The sequence below is a fragment of the Nicotiana sylvestris genome, chromosome 12 (assembly GCF_000393655.2).
Source record: "Nicotiana sylvestris chromosome 12, ASM39365v2, whole genome shotgun sequence".
In the NCBI taxonomy this organism is placed as follows: Eukaryota; Viridiplantae; Streptophyta; class Magnoliopsida; order Solanales; family Solanaceae; genus Nicotiana; species Nicotiana sylvestris.
In genome coordinates this window covers 133,861,661-133,878,841 of record NC_091068.1, presented here as the reverse complement: position 1 = coordinate 133,878,841, position 17,181 = coordinate 133,861,661, and the positions used below count along the sequence as shown (strand labels likewise).

At 42.3% G+C, this 17,181-nt stretch overlaps 1 protein-coding gene across 1 annotated transcript; it reads left to right on the top strand.

The window, feature by feature from the left end:
- The first annotated feature begins 3,384 nt into the window (after positions 1 to 3,384).
- LOC104226048 (uncharacterized) lies at positions 3,385 to 3,906 on the top strand. The gene has a single exon (XM_009777931.2). It carries the CDS (start codon positions 3,385 to 3,387, stop codon positions 3,904 to 3,906), a length of 522 nt encoding a protein of 173 aa, XP_009776233.2.
- Positions 3,907 to 17,181: the final 13,275 nt, after the last annotated feature.

Sequence of the window (17,181 nt, the reverse complement as noted above, 5' to 3'; positions counted from 1 at the left end):
CCACAAACATCCTTCAACTCAATAGCATCTGACAAGTTGATTTCAACTAAATTCTCATAGTTTAACACCAAATTGGACAACCCCATATGGCTAAAAAGGCTTAGACCTTGATAGATTAATTGACCTTAACATTTTCTTGCATAAACTAGTTTTAATTGTGAGTGAATTGAAGTGCCTGTAATTCTAGGACAAAGAGAAAGATCAAAATTGGAAACTCGAGGATAATGACCCAATCATAATATGCATGTAACATTTAACTTAAGCAATCTATGGATGTTACTCACACAATTAGATGACCAAATGTGAGAACCAAGTTTTAAAGAAAGAGGTGATGATGGTGGTTATGGGAGGGAGGGGTAAAGGGGGCGGTAATTGGTAGAAGAAAGGTTGGAAAGAGTGGTAAAATGGGATTGGGAGGTGAGGTGGCATGTCATGTGGCGTCCATATCAACATAATGTTGTACCACGTAGGTTGATATTAGCCATGGTGGAAGGCCCGAACGGAGGAGGGGTATTTTTTGCACAAGTTTTGTAACGTTAGAGGTAATAGTGGACCGAAAGTATAACGGAGGATATAAGTGATCCTTTTTACATAGTAGAAGGGTAGTTTTGACCCTTTTCCCTAATTTATATGCAAGTTGTTTGAATCCGGAACCTAAATGTTGTTGTTTTGGACTCAAACACGTTTTTAAGTGTAAAAAAGAGTTACTTTTCTATGTAAAATGCGGTTATGAACCATGTTTTACATAGAACACGGTAACAAACCGTGATTTATATAAAGTTAAAAAGACAATTATATAAAACGTGGTCCATTATAATATTTTATATAAAGCGCGGTAAAGAACCGCGTTTTATATATATATATATATATATATATATATATATATATATATATATATATATATATATATATATATAAATATCAGAATCCCTTCCATTTCCCCCACGTTCTGCCCAGTCTTCCCTTGCGTGTTTTAAAAAAAAATGGTCCCCCCTCTATTAACAACAAAAAAACTCGTGTGGACCCCACCCATCTCGTAAAAAATCGATATTGTTGGTCTCATATCCTAGCCAAGCCTTCTATTGTTGTGGGTTGCTTGTTTTGGAGTCAAATTTTCAAATCTTCAACTTTCCAGAAAACATAAATCGAGGTATCCCGATTTAGTTTATGTCCAAACTTGCATAAATAATGTATATTAGTTGTTTTGAATGTGTTGTATGTTGTTTTGTATTTTTTTTTTTTTGCGATTAAATTAGTATGTTATTTCTATCCGGACTAAAATATTAATGTTGTAAAATATATGTTAAAATTATGAAATCGTTATTATTTGTTAATAAAAATATTAATAAATTATTATTACTATTTTATATGTATTTTTGTGATTCCAATGTATTTATTGTGTTTTATGTCATTTTTTTTTGCTTAAAGACTAGTAAATCGGAACACCTTTTAGGGTAGTAAAATGTAATGTCTTCTAGGTAGTAAAATATAGTGCCTTTTAGCGTAGTAAAATGTAGTACCTTTTAGCGTAGTATAATGTAGTGCCTTTTAGCGTAGTAAAATGTAGCGCCTTTTGGCGTAGTTTCCCTGTAGTTTAAGTATCTCTTATACTCAAAAATACGTCAAAATAACTTATAGATCAAACACAAACTCTGTCCAATTATAGTCAACATATATTTGGTACTATTGCGCCGCAAATATTAAGCCTGGAACCCATATATGAATATTTAATAATTAAATATTATATAATTATGAAAATTAATTATTTAATTTACAAACAAACATATAAAATTATAAAAATAACATATAAAATTATAATAAAACTAACACATAGAAGAATTGGGGATAAATTGGTGCTACTGAGCTCCAAATATCGAGCCTGGAACCCATACATGAATATTTAATTATAAAAATTAATTATTTAATTTACAAACTAACATATAAAATTATAATAAAACTAAAACATGGAAGAATTTAGGATATCTTTGTGCTACTGGGCCTCAAATATCTAGCCTGGAACCCTTATGTGAATACATCATAATTAAATATTGTATAATTATAAAAATTATATTTGCTATTAATTAGTTGTAGAATCTGAATAGTGGATTATTTCAGTTAAAGAACATATAGAAAAAGGCATCAGCCACCGATCAGAGATTTTCTGTTCAGTCGCTTTATTCGCCGTCGGAAAGGCATCGTCAGCGAGCATCACCCATCCATCATATTGTGATTCTTGATTGCAGAGACGTTATTACTCTATTGTCTATTCACCGATTCTTTGCAAGACCCATTCTTCAAGCTTTCCAGATAAATTAGAAGTACTTGACCGGAAACAAATCAAGATCCGATAGATTGAGAAAATTCTAGACGATCAAGACCCGATTCGACTGAGAAAATCAGGAAGAACAGTACTGTAGGATTTCTGATACACTTTGTGGGTTCTTTTACCGTGCGGCGGAATCCGATTCTCACCGTCCTCGCCGTCTGTCACTTCTCTGATTCTCTCTGTACTCTTCCTTCAGTATTTTCACCAATCCGGCACGTTTACCGGCAAGGACGCTGCCGCCGTTACTCCAGTACTGTTGAATTTTTTCTGTGATCTCAAAAGATATAAAACAGATTTTTGGCTTTAAGGGTAATTTGTAGAAGATATTGGTTTTCATTTCTGGGTTTTTTGCTACCCTATTCTCTTGGTTTCGTGGGTGTTTGCGTATTTTGCAGGTATCATTTTTGGGAGGTGCACACGCACAAGCAGTAAAGTAGTAGCTATACGCCGGGTTCCGTAGCATCGGGAGTATACCAAGTCGAGAGTTCCAGGTTCTATTCATGAGAATTGGTACCTCCCGCCTCTTGTTTTTTTGTCTCCTGTGTTAATTACTTTATTAGCGTAGTATTTCATAATAGTCTAGTCAGTTTAGTGGATTTGTAGTTACTATTTGCTCCCTTTGTTGTTTTGTGTGGTGTTTTTTCTCCGTTTCATTTTTAGACCTTCGTAGGTATAGAGACTGTGGTTTGTAATGGCAGAGTAGGGTCATGTCCTCGGGGAGGTCGGGTGGTGGGGAGGGGGGTAGGGCAAGGATCGGGAGGTGGGACGGGGCCCAAAGGGGGTAAAGGAAAAAAATAGCCTATAGGTTGAGAGTTGGATCCTGGAATATAGGGACGTTGACGGATAAGTCTATAGAGATGGCGAAGATTCTCTAGAAGAGGAGGGTCAATATAGCGTGTGTAGAGGAGACTAGATGGGTAGGATCGAAGGCAAGGAATGTAGACAGGTATAAATTGTGGTTCTACAGAGTCGTGAAGGGCAAGAACGGAGTGGGCATTTTGGTGGACAGAGAGCTTAGAGAGTCGGTGGTAGAGGTTAGACGGGTGAATGATAGATTGATGGCAATTAAGGTAGTATTTGGAGGGAGCACTCTGAATGTCATTAGCGCTTACGCATCGCAAACGGGCTTGGACAAGGATGTAAAATGGCACTTCTGGGAGGCACTGGATGAGGTGGTGCGGGGTATTCCGCCGACGGAGAAGCTATTCATAGGAGGAGATTTTAATGGTCATATTGGGTCGTCTGCTAGTGGCTATGGTAAGGTGCACGGTAGTTTCGGCTTTGGTGATAGGAACGAGGGTGGTACCTCACTGTTGGGTTTCGCTAGAGCTTTTGAGTTGGTGATCGTGAACTCTATGTTTCCGAAGAGGGAGGAACATTTGGTTACTTTTTGGAGTATGGTGGCTAAGACTAAAATTGACTATCTCCTCCTCAGGAGGTGTGATAGGGGGTTGTGCGAGGATTTCAAGGTGATCTTGAGTGAGAACCTCGCAACTCAACATAGGCTCCTACTGATGGACGTCGGTATTTTGATAAAGAGGAAGAAGAGGTTTGTACGGGGTCCATTGAGTATCAGGTGAAGAGCTTTGTCTAAAGATAATGCGCAAGGTTTGGAGGGGCGGCTAACAAATATGGGTGCCTGGAAGAGTGGTGGGGACGATAGCGCTATGTGGACGGCGACGGCAGACTGTATAAGGGAGGCAACAAGAGAGGTGTTGGGAGTTTCAAAAGGATATTATGGCGGGCACCGAGGTGACTGGTGGTGGAATGACGTGGTCCAAGGTAAATTTGAAGCCAAGAAAGTGCCGTACATTAAGTTAGTAAAGAGCACCGACGATGATCAGAGGAGAGCGAACATAGAAAGATATAAGGAGGCTAGGAAGGAGGCAAAAGTAGCAGTCACAGAGGCTAAGACTACTGGTTTTGGTCGGCTTTATGAGGAACTTGGAGACAAAGGTGGGGATAAGAAGTTATTTCGATTGGCCAAAGCGAGAGAGAAGAAGGCCCGCGATCTGGATGAAGTGAGGTGCATCAAAGACGAGGATGATCGAGTATTGATGGAAGAGGCCCAGATTAGGCAAAGATGGCAGTCATACTTTCATAAACTTCTGAATGAAGAGGGGGATGGAAACATCGTGTTAGGGCAAACGGGGTACTCCGAGAGTCACCGAGACTTTAGGTATTGTAGGCGCATTAAGGTTGAGAAGGTCGTGGGTGCGATGGGTAAGATGAGTCGGGGCAAAGCGACCGGACCTGACAAGATTCCAGTAGAGTTTTGGAGATATGCAGGTAGGGCAGGCTTGGAGTGGTTGACTGGGTTGTTTAATGTTATCTTTAGGACAAAGAGGATGCCTGATGAGTGGCGGTGGAGTACAATGGTTCCGGTGTACAAGAACAAAGGTGATATCCAGAATTATAATAACTATAGGGGTATAAAGTTACTAAGTCATACCATGAAAGTATGGGAGTGGATGGTGGAAGGGAGGATAAGGAGGGCGGTGTCTATATCGAAAAACCAGTTCGGGTTCATGACGGGTCGTTCTACTACGGAAGCTATCCACCTTATCAGGAGGTTGGTGGAACTATACAAGGATAGGAAGAGGGATTTGCATATAGTGTTTATTGACCTATAGAAGGCATATGACAAGGTCCCTAGGGACGTCCTTTAGAGGTGTCTGGAAGTGAAAGATGTGTCAGTGGCTTACATTGGGACGATAAAGGATATGTATGATGGAGCTATGACTCGAGTTAGGACTGTGGGAGGTGACTCAGAGCCTTTTCCGGTGGTTATGGGATTACACCAAGGATCTGCGCTCAGCCCGTTCTTATTTGCTCTGGAGATGGACGCACTGACACACCATATCCAAGGAGAAGTTCCATGGTGTATGTTGTTCGCTGATGATATAGTTATGATTGATGAGACGCGATGCGATGTTAATGGGAGACTATAGGTATGGAAGCAGGCTCTAGAGTCTAAAGGTTTCAAGTTGAGTAGGACTAAGACAGAATATGTGGAATGTAAGTTCAGCTACATGACGAGTGAAGTAGATGTGGAAGTCAGGCTTGACTCACAGGTCATCCTCAAGAGAGAAAGTTTTAAGTACTTAGGGTCAATTATCCAGGGAGATGGGGAGATTGACGGGGATGTTACGCACCGTATTGGAGTGGGGTGGATGAAATAGAGGTTAGCGTCTGGAGTCCTGTGTGACAAGAATGTGCCACTGAAACTCAAAGGTAAGTTCTATAAAGCGGTGGTTAGACCGGCCATATTGTATGGAGCTGAGTGTTGGCCAGTCAAGAATTCACATATCCAGAAGATGAAAGTAGCAGAAATGAGGATGTTGAGATGGATGTGTGGGCATACTAGGTTGGATAAGATTCGTAATGAAGATATTCGGGAGAGGGTGAGCGTGGCTCCCGTGGACGTCAAGATGCGGGAAGCGTGTCTTAGATGGTTCGGACATGTGAGGAGGAGAAGCCTAGATGCACCGGTTAGGAGGTGTGAGCGGTTGACTTTGGCAGGTACGAGAAGAGGCAGATGGCGGCCTAAGAAGTATTGGGGCGAGGTGATCAGGCAGGACATGGCGTGGCTTCAAATTTCCGAGGACATGGCTCTTGATAGGAACATGTGGAGGTCGAGCATTAGGGTGATAGGCTAGGGGGTAGTCGAGAGTTCTTCCCTCTTTGTACCGGGTAGTCTGATAGAGTTTCGTTTAGGTTTTTTAGCGGTCTTTGTTGTATTCACATTGTTGTTTTGCATAGTTTAGTGTTATTGTCCTTTCACTTATTTGTTGTGGTTATTTTCTTTCTGGTATCTTTTGTTGTTACATATCTTTTCTCTTGTTTCTTTTCTGATATTATTGCCTCTCCTGTTGAGCCTAGAGTCTCCTGGAAACAACCTCTCTGCCCTTTTCGAGGTAGGGGTAAGGTCTACGTACACTATACTCTCCCCAGACCCCACTAGTAGGATTTTACTGGGTATATTATTCTTGTTGTTGTTATTGTTGTTGTATAATTATAATAATTAATTCTTTAATTTACAAGCTAACATGTAAAATTAAAAAACTAACACATTGAATAAATTGGTGCTACTGGGCTCCAAATATCGAGCCTGGAACCCATATGTGAATATTTAATTATAAAAATTAATTATTTAATTTACAAACTACCATATAAAATTATAATAAAACTAACACATGGAAGAATTTAGGATATCTTGGTGCTACTGGGCCTCAAATATCTAGCCTGGAACCCTTATGTGAATACATCATAATTAAATATTATATAATTATAAAAATTAATTATTTAATTAAAAAACTAACATATAAAATTATAATAAAACTAAGGCGTAATGGCTTCCTGGCCACATAACCTTGTAGGGCTTTCGAAAGCCGATACACGAACTTTGAATTTTCCCATTTGAACACTCCAACTTGACAAAATGGGTACTAATAAACATATCCACCAGAGCGTGTATATCAATTGCGCTGACATGTACAACACATCATGCTAAGCTATTTATTACTTGGCATGTGTTATTTGTGGGTTCCATTTTTAAATACAAAATTAGAAAGAAAAAAGTTACAAATACAAAAAAGGAAAAGAAAAAAAAATGCCTGAAACATACCTAGTATTAATTTGTACTCAACAGCCCCCTTCTTCTTCGTTCACCCTCCTCCCTTCCTTTCTTTACTCTTCTTCCTTCTCCTTTCTCTTTTTCTTCATTCTTCTTTCTCTCTTATTTCTAAATCAAATTCACAACATCACCATGGCCATAATTAGACCATAAAAGAATTTGGAATTTCAAAAAAAAAAAATGACAGAAATCCATGATTTTGAAAGTGGAGGTCGCCCAATATCATTGCAAATTTGCATTTTTTTTTTGCTATTTTGACAAAGATGAATTCGATGATAGAACAACGACAAAGCTCAAGCTTTCTTCCGACCACTGGTTGTTGAGGAATGTTGGGACGGAAATAGTGGGTTGAGACTAGAAAAAATTATTTAAGGGGAAGATGAAGGAAAAAAACAGAGAAAAGGGGAGGGGAAGAGAAATTAGGATGAGAATGAAAAAAATGGGTGGGAGTTTTGCTGAGAAGACGAAAGAATTGGAAGGGGAGGGGAAAAGAGAAGGGTAAAGGGAAAAGTCCCTTTTTTTCTTTTTCATTTTTCTTTTTTTTGTGATGACCCAAAAAGTCATCACTTGTTTTTAAAATGAACTCTGCATTTTGAGGCCTTAAAACCTCTTTCAGCATCATCTCAATCTGCATGCGCAATCCGGTCGCGTATCCGTAAAGCCATTATGTGAAAATCTATGAAAAATGATGAATTTTGACTGTAAAATAGATTTAAATTGACTTCGGTCAATATTTTGGGTAAACGGATCCGGACCTATGATTCGATGGTCCCAGAGGGTCCGTAGAAAAATATGGGACTTGGGCGTACGCCCGGAATCGGATTCCGAGGTCCCAAGCCCGAGAAATGAATTTTTTAAAGAAAATTATTTTCTAGAAATTTTTATGAGTTTTGGAAGTGAAATGCATTTAGAATCTGATGGTATCGGGCCCGTATTCTGGTTCCGGAGCCCGGTACATATCTTATATGTGATTTAAGATAAGTCTGTGAAATTTGGTAAGAAACGGAAGTCGTTTGAGGTGATTCGGACTCGTAGTTGTGAAAATTCATACTTTGAGGGTTTTGAGATTTTTCTTAAATTTCTATGCTAAATTTGTGTTTAAGAGGTTATTTTGGCGATTTGATCGCACAGATAAGTCCATATGATATTTTTGAGTTAGTATGCATGTTTGATTTGGATTCCCGAGGGCTCGGGTGAGTTTCAGATGGGTTTTAGAAAGTTTTGGACTTGGAAAAAGTTGCAGGTTTTTCAATTTCTGGTGTTCTGGTATGTTCTTCTTCGCATTCGCGGAAGGACTCTCGCGAACGCTAAAGGTTAGTTAGGCTGAAGGAAATCTCCTTCTACGCGAACGCGAGATACAGGATGCGAACACGAAGCTTTGGGTGTGTTTCCCTTCGCGAACACGGACCTGCTATCGCGAACGCGAAGGCCTTTGGGCCTGGGCAGGGAGAAGGGAATTTTGTGCTACGCGAACGCGGTCACTGGCCCGCGAACGCAAAGGATCGAGGATTCAAAGATATGCGAACGCGAGCCGACGAACGCAAACACGATGATTAATTGGCCTGAGCCATCGCGAACGCGATGAAGGTCTGTCCAGTGATTTTAAAGCAGAAGCAAAAATGGGACTTAACCAAAATTTCATAACTTCTTCTTCCAAACTCCAAATTGGGTGATTTTTGAAAGAGAATTTCACTACAAATCCATAGGTATGTAATCTTAGACTCATTTTCTTCAATTTCCACTAACACCCATTAGATTTCTAGGCTTAAATCATGTTCTTAAGGGTAGAAAATTAGGGATTTGGATATAGTTAGGGCTTTTTGCATAATTGGGATTTAGACCTCGTTTTGGGGTTGGATTTTGAACTAATTACATATTCGGGCTCGTGGGTGAATGGGTGATCGGGTTTTGGTTCGAACCTCGTGTTTTGACCAAGTGGGCCCGGGGTCAATTTTTGACTTTTTGGAGAAAATGATAGAAAACCTATAATTGAGCATTGGGCATGAATTCTTTAGCATTTATTAATGTTGTTAAATCAATTTGGACTAGATACGAGTTGTTTGGAGGCGAATTCTAAAGGAAAAGCGGTGTTTGAGGCTTAAGTTGGCCGTGGAAGTTCGAGGTAAGTGTTTGGTCTAACCTTAGCTTGAGAGATTAGGAGTTGTGTCCTATTTGCTACATGTTACTTGTTGAGTACGACGTATAGGCATGGTGACAATATCTATACGCTGGTGTCAAGCATGATCGTGAGTCTTAAATTGGAATTGTTGTGTTCTTGATAAATACTATGAATGTCTAAGTTGTTGATTCTTTGTGTTGAACAAGGATTATGATTATCCTCGTGGAAATTACTTATAATTGAGTATTGATTCTAGTTGAGGTAGTTAGATGTTGGAGCAAGTTTGGTTATAGTTGATTTTCCCTTGCCGGGACGTATTACTTACACCGTCGATTCCCTTGCCGGGATTGTGTTGTTTCTTTATTGATCCCTTGCCGGGACTCTTGTTGTGATTGGTATTGAATTGTATATGTGGATCGGGTTGCGCGCTGCAATAATATTATATTTGGATCAGGTTGCACGTCGCAACAATATTATATTTGGATCGGGTTGCACGCCGCAACAATATTATATTTAGATCGGGTTGCACGCGCAACAATATTATATTTGGATCGGGTTACACGTCGCAACAATAATATAATTGGATCGGGATGTACGCCGCGACATTGATAAATGATATGGATCTGGTTGCACGCCGCAACAAAGTTATTATGTTTTGGGATCGGGTTGCATGCCACAAGAATTGATAATACAAAGTGTTCATAGAATGGTTACGAGTTCCTTATTGTTTTGTTGTAGATTCTAAATTGTTCTTATGCTTTTCTCTTAATTTACTGTTAGTACTGATATTCCCGCGCAGTATGTACCCCCTCTCATCTTTACTTGTTTATTCCTGTTTTATTTTCTGATGTATATTATATAACTGCACAGGTTTATTTGGTAGTCTGGTCCTAGCCTCGTCACTACTTCGCCGGGGTTAGGCCAGGCACTTACCAGCACATGAGGTCGGTTGTGCTGATACTACACTCTACACTATGTGCAGATCCCGGAGCGGCAACTTTTGGACTGTAGCATTGGGTGGTTGCCTTCAGTCCAACTAGAGATCCCGAGGTAGTCCTGCAGGCGTCCGCAGGCCCGACGTTATCTTCTATCTTTATATGTATTCTATTTTCATCTACTTCCGAGACAGATAGTACTTTTCTTTCAGACATTTGTATGTAGTATTCGTAGATAGTCCGTGGTATTGTGACACCGGATTTCGGGTAGAGATGTATGTTGGCATTATCGTACTGGTTATGGTTAATTTATCAGATTAAGTCTTCCGCTTGTATTTATTTATCGTTAATATTTCACCGTTGATCACATGTTAATTTAAACTGTTAAAAATGGCTAAATAAAAGAGTTAGTGATTCTACATTACGCGGCTTGCCTAGCTTTCATGAGTAGGCGCTATCACGACTCCCAAGGGTGGAAAATCCGGGTCGTGACAACTTGGTATTAGAGCTCTAGGTTACATAGGTCTCACAATTCACGGACAAGCTTAGTAGAGTCTGAGGGATCGGTACAAAGATGTCTGTATTTATCCCCTTGAGGCTACAGAGTTAGGAAAAACTTCACATTTATTCTTTCCTGTCGTGCAGTTTGGTTTCTCAATGTTAATTGAATTTTACTCTGTTCTTTCGCAGATGGCGAGAACACGCGCTTCCTCATCCACTGATCAGCAGCCCGAGCCTGCAGAAGCAGCTCCCACGAGGGGCAGAGGGCGAGGGCGAGGTCATACTAGGGGATGAGGTAGGGGCAGAGCTCAGCCTAGAGCAGCAACACCAGCGGCGGAGCCTCAGGTTGACTTTGATGATGAAGTTCCGACCTAGACAGTTCTGGTGGGCCCAGCTCAGGTCCTAGAGGGGTTTATTGCTACCCCAGTACTCCAGGATTCTCTGGTCCGTTTAGTGGGGCTTATAGAGAGTGTCACCCGGGCAGGCTTGCTTCCTGTAGCACCAGCCGTCTCTCAGGCTGGAGGAGGAGCCCAGACTCTAGCTACTCGCACTCCGGAGCAGATGGCTCCCAAGTTTCAGACTCCAGTAGCTTAGCCAGTTGGAGCAGTTCAGCTGGGTATGGTAGCTCAAACCGGTGATGGAGCAGCTATGTCTGTCGATGTTTTGTGGAGATTGGACAGGTTCACCAAGCTCTTCCCTACTACTTTCAGCGGTGCATCTTTTGAGGATCACCAGGATTATCTAGACAGCTGTCATGAGGTTCTCAAGAATATGGGGATAGTGGAGACCAATGGGGTCGACTTTGCTACCTTCCGCCTATCTGGATTCGACAAGACTTGGTGGAGAGATTTTTGTTTGGCTAGACCAGCCGGATTGCCAGCTTTGACTTGGGAGCAGTTTACTCAGCTATTTCTGGAGAAGTTTCTCCCTGTTACTCAGAGAGAGATCTATCGGAGGTAGTTTGAGCGTCTCCAACAAGGTTCTATGACTGTTACTCAGTATGAGACCAGATTCATCGACTTGGCCCATCATGCTCTTATCATACTTCCCACTGAGATAAAGAGAGGGTGAAGAGGTTCATTGAGGGACTTATCCAGCCTATTCGACTTCAGATAGCCAAGGAGACGGAGAGTGAGATTTCTTTCCAGGAGGCTGCCAATTTGGCCAGGAGAGTTGAGATGGTTCTATTGTAGGGAGGTGGTCAGGGGTCTGACAAGAGGCCTCGTCATTCAGGCAGATTCAGTGGTGCCTCATCTGGAGGAAGGGATTCATATGGTAGAGGCAATCCTCCTAGGCCCTTTCAGTCAGCACTTCAGGTTTCTCACGGCGCTTCAGGTGGTCATGGATCTCATATGCAGTATTCTGATCAGCAGCCCTACAGTGCACCACCAGCTCCTATCAGTGCACCACCGCTCCAAAGTTTTCGGGGTGGTCATTCAAGTCGCCAGGGTCAGTCTCAGTTTCCTCAACCGTACCATTCAGGTGGATGGTATGAGTACGATGAGTATGGTCATATCCGGAGGGCTTGTCCGAGATTAGTGGGTACTCAGTCGCAGCAGCAGGGTTCCTGTGCTATGGTTGAGGTGCCAGGTATTCCACATCCCGCTCAGCCAGCTAGAGGTGGGGGGTAGAGGTGCTAGGGGTGGAGGTAGAGGTGTTAGAGGTGGAGCTCAGACTGCTAGAGGTGGAGGCCAGCCAGCTGTAGGCCATCCCAGAGATGTAGTCCAGGGTGGTGGGGCCCATCCCCGATGTCATGCTCTTCTAGGCAGGCCTGAGGCTAAACTTCCAATGCGTTTATCACAGGTACTATTCTGGTTTGTGGCAGAGATGCTTCAGTTTTATTTGATCTAGGGTCTATATACTCCTTTGTATCATCCTATTTTGCACCGTATCTAGTCATGCCTAGTGATTCCTTGAGTGTCCATGTATATATGTCTACACCGGTGGGTAATTCTATTGTGGTAGATCGAGTCCATCGTTCTTGTATAGTTGTGATTGGGGGTCTTGAGACACGTGTAGATTTATTACTTCTGGACATGGTTGATTTTGATGCCATACTAGGGATGGATTGGTTATCACCTTACCATGCTTTCTTGAACTATCATGCCAAGACTGTAACCTTAGCCTTGTTGGGTTTGACTCATTTAAAGTGGAGAGGGACTCCTGGTCATTCTACCCGTAGTGTTATCTTTTATGTGAAGGCTCGGCGTATGGTTGGGAAGGGGTGTTTGGCCTATTTGGCATATGCTCATGATTTTAGTGCTGAGGTTCCTTTTATTGATTATGTGCCTATTGTTTGTGAGTTCCCTGAGGTATTCCCTTTAAACCTCCCGGGTATGTCACCCGACAGGGATATTGACTTCTACATTGATTTGGCTCCTGGCACTCAGCCCATTTCTATCTAGCCGTATCGTATGACCCCGCCTGAGTTGAAAGAGTTGAAGGAGAAGTTGCAAGACTTGCTTGAAAAAGGTTTCATCAGGCCTAGTGTTTCGCCTTAGGGTGCGCCGGTGTTGTTTGTTAAGAAGAAGGACGGGTCGATGAGAATGCGTATTGATTACCGGCAGTTAAACAAGGTTTCAATCAAGAATAGGTTCTATTACCGAGAATTGATGATTTGTTTGACCAGCTTCAGGGTGCTAAAATATTTTCGAACATTGACTTGAGATCTGGCTACCATCAGTTGCGGATTAGGGCATCCGAAGTCCCTAAGATAGCTTTTCGCACTCGGTACGGGCATTGTAAGTTCTTGGTGATGTCATTCGGGTTGACAAATGCCCTAGAAGCTTTTATAAATCTGATAAATCGAGTGTTCAGGCCTTACTTGGATTTGTTCGTGATAGTCTTCATTGATGAAATTTTGATCTATTCCCGCAGCTGGGAGGTGCATGAGTAGTATCTTAGAGTGGTTCTTCAGACTTTGATGGATAGTCAGTTGTATGCCAAGTTTTCGAAGTGTGAGTTTTGGTTGAGTTTGGTTGCATTCCTGGGTCATGTTGTATCCGCAGAGGGTATTCAGGTTGATCCGAAGAAGATTGAGGTAGTCAAGAACTAGCCTAGACCAGCATCAGCTACAGAGATTCGGAGTTTCTTGGGATTGGCAGGCTATTATCCTCGATTAGTTTAGGGGTTCACGTCTATTGCAGCCCGATGACCAGGTTGACCCAGAAAGGTGCCCAGTTTAGATGGTCTGACGAGTGTGAGACGAGCTTTCAGAAGCTCAAAACAACTTTGACTACGACACCAGTGTTGGTTTTGCCTACAGGTTCAGGGCCTTATATAGTTTATTATGATGCATCTCGTATTGGACTTTGTGCGGTGTTGATGCAGGATGGCAAGGTCATTGCTTATGCGTCGCGGCAGTTGAAGATTCATGAGAAGAACTATCCGGTTCAAGATTTGGAGTTGGCAGCCATTTTCCACGCGTTGAAGATTTTGAGGCATTATCTATATGGCGTGGCATGTGAGGTGTTCACGGATCATAAGAGTCTGTAGTACTTGTTCAAGTAGAAGGAAATAAATTTGAGGCAGAGAAGGTGGTTGGAGCTGTTAAAAGACTATGATATCACCATCTTAAATCATCCGGGAAAGGCCAATGTGGTGGTCGATGCTTTGAGTAGGAATTCACCCAGTATGGGCAGTCTTGCTTATATTCCAGTCGGTGAGAGGCCGCTTGTTTTGGATGTTCAGGCCTTGGCCAATCAGTTCGTGAGGTTTGATGTTTCTGAGCCCAGCTGCATGTTAGCTTGCATGGTCGCTCGTTCTTCTTTATTGGATCATATTCGAGATCGACAATATGATGATCCCCATTTGTGTGTCCTTAGAGACACAGTGCAGCACGGAGGTGCCAAGCAGGTTACCTTAGGAGATGATGGAGTTTTGAGGTTGCAGGGTCGAGTTTGTGTGCCTAATGTGGATGGACTCCGAGAGTTGATTTTAGAGGAGGCCCATAGTTCCCGATACTCTATTCATCCAGGCGCCAGTAAGATGTATCAGGATTTGTGGCAGCATTATTAGTGGTGGAGAATGAAGAAGGATATCATTGCATATGTGGCTCAGTGTTTGAACTGTCAGCAGGTTAAGTACGGGCATCAAAGGCCCGGTGGTTTGTTCCAGAAGATTGAGATTCTTGAGTGGAAATGCGAGCGTATCACTATGAACTTCGTTGTTGGACTCCCACGGACTCAGAGGAAGTTCAACGCAGTGTGGGTAATTGTTGATAGGCTGACCAAGTTAGCACATTTCATTCTTATGGCAGTCTCCTATTCTTCCGAGAGGTTAGCTGAGATCTATATTCGGGAGATTGTTCGTCTCCATAGTGTGCCCGTGTCTATAATTTCGGATCGAGGTACGCAGTTTACCTCACATTTTTGGAGGGCAGGTCTGCGAGAGTTGGTCACACAAGTTGAGTTGAGCATAACATTTCATCCTCAGACGGACGGGCAGTCCGAGCGGGTTATTCAGATTTTGGAGGATATGCTCCGAGCTTGTGTCATTGACTTTGGAGGCTCGTGGGATCAGTTTTTGCCTTTAGCAGAGTTTGCCTACAACAACAGCTACCAGTCTAGTATCCAGATGGCTACTTATGAGGCTTTGTATGGTAGGCGGTGTCGGTCACCAGTTGGATGGTTTGAGCCGAGAGAGGCTCGGTTGTTGGGTACGGATCTGGTTTAGGATGCTTTGGACAAGGTCAGGATTATTCAGGATAGGCTTTGTACAGCTCAGTCCAGGCAAAAGAGTTATACCGATCGCAAGGTTAGTGATTTGGCTTTCATGGTCGGCTAGCGGGTATTGCTTCGAGTGTCGTCTATGAAGGGCGTGATGAGATTTGGGAAGAAGGGCAAGCTTAGCCCTAGGTTCATTGGCCCGTTTGAGATTCTTGATCGAGTGGGAGAGGTGGCTTACAGACTTGCGTTGCCACCGAGCTTATCAGCCGTGCATCCAGTGTTTCATATGTCCATGCTTCGGAAATATCACAGCGATCCATCCCACGTGTTAGATTTCAGCAATGTCCAGTTGGACAAGGACTTTTCCTATGAGAAGGAGCCGGTAGCTATTCTAGATCGGCAGGTTCGTCAGTTGAAATCGAAGAGTTTCCCTTCTGTTCGTGTTCTGTGGAGAGGTCAGCCTGCTGAGGCATCGACCTGGGAGTCCGAGTCCGATATGCGGAACCGTTATTCCCATCTTTTTTCTGACTCAGGTACTTCCTTCTTATGTCCGTTCGCGGACGAATGGTTGTTTTAGAGGTGGAGAATGTGGTCATCACTTGTTTTTAAAATGAATTTTGCATTTTGAGGCCTTAAAAACCTCTTTCGCCATCACCTCAATTTGCGTGTGCAGTCCGGGCGCGTATCCAGAAAGCCATTATGTGAAAATCTATAAAAATGATGAATTTTGACTGTAAAATGGATTTAAGTTGACTTCGGTCAACATTTTGGGTAAACGGACCTTGACCCGTGATTCGACGGTCCTGGAGGGTCCATGAAAAAATATGGGACTTGGGCGTATGCCCGGAATCGGATTCCGATGTCCCAAGTCTGAGAAATGAATTTTTTTAAAAAAATTATTTTATGGAAATTTTTATGTGTTTTGGAAATGAAATGCATTTAGAATCTAATGGTATCGGGCCCATATTCTGGTTCCGGAGCCCGTTATAGGTCTTACATGTGATTTAAGATAAGTCTGTGAAATTTGGTAAGAAACGGAAGTCGTTTGAGGTGATTCGAACCCGCAGTTGTGAAAATTCATACTTTGAAGGTTTTGAGATTTTTCTTAGATTTCTATACTAAATTCGTGTTTAAGAGGTTATTTTGGTGATTTGATCGCATGGATAAGTTCATATGATATTTTTGAGTTAGTATGCATGTTTGGTTTGGAGCCTTAAGGGCTCGGGTGAGTTTCGGATGGGTTTCGGAAAGATTTGGACTTGGAAAAAGTTGCAGGTTTTTCAATTTCTAGTGTTCTGGTATGTTCTTCTTCGCGTTCACGGAAGGACTCTCATGAACACGAAGGGTTATTAAGGCCAAAGGAAATCTCCTTCTACGCGAACACGAGACACAGGACATGAACGCGAAGCCTTGGTGGTGTTTCCCTTCGCGAACCCGGAGAAGGGGGAAGGGAATTTTGTGATTCGCGAACGCGGCCACTGGCCCGCGAATGCGAAGGCTTGAGGAGTCAAAGCTCCGCGAATGCGAGCCGACGAACGCGAATGCGATGGTTAATTGGCCTGACCCATCACGAACGCGACAGACCCATCGCGAATGCGATGAATGTTTGTCCAGTGATTTTAAAGTAGAAGAAAAAACGGGACTTAACCAAAATTTCATAACTTCTTCTTCCAAACTCCAAATTGGGCGATTTTTGAAAGAGAACTTTACTACAAATCCATAGGTATGTAATGTTAGACTCATTTTCTTCAATTTCCACTAACACCCATTAGATTTCTAGGCTTAAATCATGTTCTTAAGGGTAGAAAATTAGGTATTTGGATAGAGTTAGGGCTTTTTGCTTAATTGGAATTTAAAACTCGTTTTGGGGTCGGATTTTGGAACTAATTACATATTTGGGCTCGTGGGTGAATGGGTGATCGGGTTTTGGTCCGAACCTCGTGTTTTGACCAAGCAGGTCCGGGGTCGATTTTTGACTTTTTGGGGAAAATGATAGA

What these genes read in the sequence shown, in the direction of transcription:
- LOC104226048 (XM_009777931.2), top strand. Translation starts at nt 3,385, where the DNA reads ATGGCAATTAAGGTAGTATTTGGAGGGAGCACTCTGAATGTCATTAGC.